Source organism: Oncorhynchus gorbuscha, linkage group LG11, assembly GCF_021184085.1.
Source record: "Oncorhynchus gorbuscha isolate QuinsamMale2020 ecotype Even-year linkage group LG11, OgorEven_v1.0, whole genome shotgun sequence".
Lineage (NCBI taxonomy): Eukaryota > Metazoa > Chordata > Actinopteri > Salmoniformes > Salmonidae > Oncorhynchus > Oncorhynchus gorbuscha.
In genome coordinates this window covers 48,771,977-48,777,726 of record NC_060183.1, presented here as the reverse complement: position 1 = coordinate 48,777,726, position 5,750 = coordinate 48,771,977, and the positions used below count along the sequence as shown (strand labels likewise).

Genomic DNA, 5,750 nt, shown 5'->3' with positions numbered 1-5,750 from the left:
GAATGGTGCATGTCAAGAGATTGTATAATTATTTTTGTTCCTGATGCTTTTTGTTTCTCTCAGATGTATTTCAGACACATCAAATCATACTTCCTTTTGAATTATTTTTGGAACATGTTTTGCCATGTATGAATGTGGTATTCAATGTGTTTCTATAGGCTATTAACAGTAAAGCCAAATTCAATGTTTTATTTTAAAAAATGTCATATATTTTTTTATACATACAGGAGTCCTACAATTCAAAATCAAATAGCTAAATGATCTATGGTATGACATATTAAAACAATTATATGCGTTAGCTTAGTAGAACCCCGCCTGTAACTGTTATGACAAAAAAAAAACATGACAATTTGCATGACAATCGTTGCCCAAAATTCAATAATCGGCATAGCCCTAATTACAGTCACTCCACCCAGGCACCAATTACCCTGTTGGGTGCAACATTCCTGTCATCCAGGATGATTCCATGGGTTCCATGTGGGATAATCTTGGGAGTGCCCTTGGAGCAGTGGCCTTTCCTCCCACCAGATGACTCAGGGTTATCATTGAATACTCTGTTAGGAGGCGGGAAGTTGAAGCGTGTATTAACCACAACTGTTGTTACTGTTTGTGAACAGGGCCTGCAGGCCACTGCAGCCTGGAACCCCCTGCGGAAGTTCTCATTGAAGAAGCCATAGATGATGGGGTTAATCCCACTGTTAAAGAAGGCCAGCCAGTGGGCCACAGGGAATAGGTAGCTGCTGAGGAAGTCAATCTGCTGCGTGTCCAGATCCCTATAGTCAGTCAGCAGCATTAACGTCCACAGAGGTAGCCATGACACCATGAAGAGCACAGCCACCATGGTCAGCATCTTGATCACTTTAACACGGCGTTGGGAGCGGGCCCTTCGCACTTTTGCCAGCCTCACCTGCCTCAGGTTGATAGAGAGCTTGGCAGCGATGCAGCCATACATGATGCTGATGATGCCCAGGGGGGCCAAGTACACGTGCACAAAGATGACCATGGTGTAGACCCGACGCATCTCAGGTCGGGGCCAGTTCTCGAAGCAGACAAAGACAGGGTAGGTCTGGTTGTCCTGGAGCATGTAGGTGTCCTCCAGCTGGATAACAGTCAGGTTGGCGGCCGAGGGGCAGATGACAGCAAACGCCAGCACCCAGATGAAGAGGATGGTGAGGAGAGCAGTCACGGGACGTATCCGATGTCTAAAGGGGTACACAATACCTGTGAACCTGAGAAAGGAGGGAGAAGTAGAGAAAGAAAGAGAGACATCATCCTTCAGATGGCACCAGTGGCATTGTGAATATTACGCACTGATTATTTGTGCAAAATTATTATCACAAAATGCAATATAGTCCCTGTATTAGTAAAGCAATTAAACATTTATCTGTTAGCCATCACTAGATTCCCTCTTTTCTTCCAGTCCTTTACCATCATTGAGATGGTAATATACCATTATTTTGGTCATCCATTCTTTACCATCATTAAGGCTACCCAATCAGACTAGCCCACTGGGGTATTACCTGTCAACAGCTATGGCCACCAGAGTGAAGACTGATGCTGACACTGACATCCCCTGGACCAGGTTGCTCATGGTGCATGTAATCTGGCCAAATGGCCATCCTGAAAAGACAAACTTCATTACACAAGCAGTAGCCTGGTTGCCAGTCTGTTTCTGCTCTCCCTCGCCGACTCATTAAAGAATTGTCATGCCAAACATGTTTGGCTTAAGACAGCAATGGAGTCAGCACGAGCAGATCTGGGACCAGGCTACATATACATAGCTGGCAGGGATTAAGAAGGACACTATTGACTTGTTGTTTCACTGTGTATTTTTAGGTTTTCTTATATATGTGAAGGGAGCAAAGGGGTGAAAAGGTGGGAAAACGCATACATGTAATAGATATTCACTTTTTAAATCATATCAACACCAAGTTGATTGAAATTCAGCGTTTTCACTCCACTCCACAGGGAAGCCTTTGATAAATAAAAAGAAAGTCCCATTTGAATCAAAATATCAAGCACTATTCCAATATTATGCTCAATTCCCAAGAGGTTAAGAAAATGTTAAATCAAAGCAGACTGGGAATTTAGCTGGCTGGATTTAATGATGCAGACAAAAGGACTGCAGAACAGTTCTGAACACTCATTCCCAAAGCAACAAATGTATGCACCAGTAGTAACTATAATTTGTCACGACAAGTGTCCCAATAATGAGTCCAGGCTATAATAAGCAAAACTCCCCACCTGATATCAGGCTGTCAATCAAAGTCGTTGGAACACAGAACACTCCAATGAGCAGGTCACTGATGGCCAAGTTGAGGATGAAGAGGTTAGTGACAGAGCGCATGTTGCGGTTCCGGAGGACCACCAGGGAGACCAGCACGTTCCCCCCGACACAGAGCAGGAGAACCACCACATAGCATAGGATGTAGCTGATGGCCATGCTGGTGGAATGCAGGTAATAAGGCATATAGGTGCGGTTGGCGCTGTCCATAGCGACACTGTGCATTGTGCCGCTGTCCATAGCGACGCCGTGCGTGTTGCTGTTCACAGCAGTTTCATTCAGTGACGCAATCTCCATTTTCACAAGTCCCCTTCCAAGTGGAATCACATTAGGAAAATGAGGTATAGTGTACATTTTGCCATTACAAACTTTGCAGATACAGACAGATTTTTTTTAAAGAAAAGGAAAGAATAGAAAAGGAAAACGATCAGATCGGTGTTCAAATACTATTGAAGGTATTGGAAAGACATTTGGGAGTAAGTATTTAGATATTTTTTTATTTGTAAAGACAAATAGTTGAATATTAGAATGTATTTAGAAATACTCTGACTCAAATACACTCCCATGCATTTAACCCAGGTATTTGAAAATAGTATTTGAAATAAGTATTTGGTAGTTGGCTATTTATAGGAAATTATTTGAAAATCCTTAAAATCCTAACAAATAATCAAATACAGATGTATTTGAACACAGTTTGAAAATGATAAAGCCATACACAACAACATTCCCTCAAAAAAAATGTCATCATAACCATACTCATTCAGGAAAGGTTGACATTTGGACAAATCCCCCTCCATCATGATTTATTGTTATTATATTTTACTATAACTTTATCAAATGGCACTTATGTTCTTACTGAAACAATTGCTTTACTGAATAAGCTCAGCGAGAATGGTGAGTGAAATTCATATGACTGAGAAGACCAAAGTTCCCATTTCATAGAAATCTGCAGGATGACTATTGTCAGAGAGGGACTTACCTTTGGAAGAGCTCCACAATAGTTATTTTGTCCGGTCTTGTCTGTGCAGCAGGTACGCTCTACTGTGCCTCGTAATGACTCTAGTCTGTCTCTAGACCCGCATCAGCATCCCTCATACTTTACAATGATTAGGCTACTGTACCACATGATAGTGCAACCAATAAATGCAGCCTATACTACAGGATGAAAAAATGATATTTATGTAAATTCATGCTTTCCATTTGGATTTATAGTAAGCCTACAGAACAATTTAAATGAAATTTGATGATCAGACTATAGTTCCTTGAAATAGCCTAATCTATTTTCCCCACCACTATAAGACTGTTGCCTATTCATTATCCTGAATAATGACACAACAACAAGTGAATTACATTTACATTGAGTTATAAGGAAAGTCCCAAGAGACTTGAAATCAACAAGTAACAAAGTAGTTAGCAGATGTGACTGTACAGTATAGATACCAGCAGTGGTGTAAAGTACTTAATTCAGTTTTTTTAAACGTTTAAGTACTACTTAAGTCGTTTTTTGGGGTATCTGTACTTCACTATTTATATTTTTGACTACTTTTACTTTTACTGTCTACCAGTGGACATCTAAGAGGGTGGCGAAATCCTGTTCTATTTCAATTACTTGTTTGGTCTCTCACTTATGGGTAGTGTCTCCTTTTATGGGCAGAGTCAAGGAAGGTCCAATCACAAAACGTCTGTCGTAGAGAGACAGGAGCAACAGACAATAGTGGACCACTCCACTTTCTAAATGGGCCCGCAGTTCACTCCTATCTTCGCTTTACGGATTTGATCAACTTGGACATCTGCTTTCCTGCTAAACTGTTCACATGTGGACCGTCAAGGACCCCACCGAACATAAGAAAGCAACTTCTCATTGAGCTCACAATCAAGAAAACTTTTCAGTCTGTAGTTCATGGCTAGCTCTTGCCCACTTAGCTACCTACTTTGTGGCGCTTATTCCCACCTAGGTGGAAAAATAATTTTTTTGACAGCTATGAAAAACGCACATTCTTTTCCACTAACAACATGCTTGCTATAGCTTGGCTACCAAAGTGAACACTAGCTAGCTAACAACATGTTTGCTATAGCTAGGCTACCAAAGTGAACACTAGCTAGCTAACAACATGTTTGCTATAACTAGGCTAACAAAGTGAACACTAGCTGGCTAACAACAGTCTACTAGCTACACGGTTACAGTGTTGAAAAGTGTCAATACATCATACATACATCAACGGCATACATCAACCGCCAGGGTGGTGCCCGATTTCTGTGCCTGTGGGAGGTTTTCACTCAAAATCTCACAATACATGGCCCCATTCATTCTTTCCTTTACACGGATCAGTCGTCCTGGTCCCTTTACAAAAAAACAGCCCCAAAGCATGATGTTTCCACCCCCATGCTTCACAGTAGGTATGGTGTTCTTTGGATGCAACTCAGCATTCTTTGTCCTCCAAACACGACGAGTTGAGTTTTTACCAAAAAGTTATATTTTGGTTTCATCTGACCATATGACATTCTCCCAATCTTCTTCTGGATCATCCAAATGCTCTCTAGCAAACTTCAGACGGGCCTGGACATGTACTGGTTTAAGCAGGGGGACACGTCTGGCACTGCAGGATTTGAGTCCCTGGCGGCGTAGTGTGTTACTGATGGTAGGCTTTGTTACTTTGGTCCCAGCTCTCTGCAGGTCATTCACTAGGTCCCACCCGTCTGGTTCTGGGATTTTTGATCACTGTTCTTCTGATCAATTTGGCCCCAAGGGATGAGATCTTGCGTGGAGCCCCAGATCGAGGGAGATTATCAGTGGTCTTGTATGTCTTCCATTTCCTAATAATTGCTCCCACAGTTGATTTCTTCAAACCAAGCTGCTTACCTATTGCAGAGTCAGTCTTCCCAGCCTGGTGCGGGTCTACAATTTTGTTTCTGGTGTCCTTTGACAGCTCTTTGGTCTTGGCCATAGTGGAGTTTGGAGTGTGACTGTTTGAGGTTGTGGACAGGTGTCTTTTATACTGATAACAAGTTCAAACAGGTGCCATTAATACAGGTAAAGCGTGGAGGACAGAGGAGCCTCTTAAAGAATAAGTCACAGGTTCGTGAGAGCCAGAAATCTTGCTTGTTTGTATGTGACCAAATGCTTATTTTCCACCATATTTTGCAAATTCATTAAAAATCCTACAATGTTATTTTTCTGGGGGGTTTTTCTTCTCATTTTTTTCATCTCATCCTTTTAAGTGGGAGAACTCGCACAATTGGTGGCTGAATAAATACTTTTTTGCCCCACTGTATAGTAACCTACTCGCATGTATTCCTTATGTATATACAGTTAAAGTCGGAAGTTTACGTACACTTAGGTTGGCCTACCTTCAAACTCAGTGCCTCTTTGTTTGGCATCATGAGAAAATCCAAATATATCAGCCTCGGAAAAAATATTGTAGACCTCCACAAGTCTGGTTCATCCCTGGGAGCAATTTCCAAACAC

At 41.7% G+C, this 5,750-nt stretch overlaps 1 protein-coding gene across 1 annotated transcript; it reads right to left on the bottom strand.

The window, feature by feature from the left end:
• Window positions 1-238: 238 nt before the first annotated feature.
• Window positions 239-2,580, bottom strand: LOC124048833 (neuropeptide FF receptor 1-like). The gene is made up of 3 exons (XM_046369951.1): window positions 2,245-2,580; window positions 1,521-1,620; window positions 239-1,229 (listed from the first exon to the last, which is right to left on the bottom strand). The coding sequence occupies exons 1-3, from the start codon at window positions 2,522-2,524 to the stop codon at window positions 404-406; spliced, it is 1,206 nt and encodes a 401-aa protein (XP_046225907.1). The 5' UTR covers window positions 2,525-2,580; the 3' UTR covers window positions 239-403.
• Window positions 2,581-5,750: the final 3,170 nt, after the last annotated feature.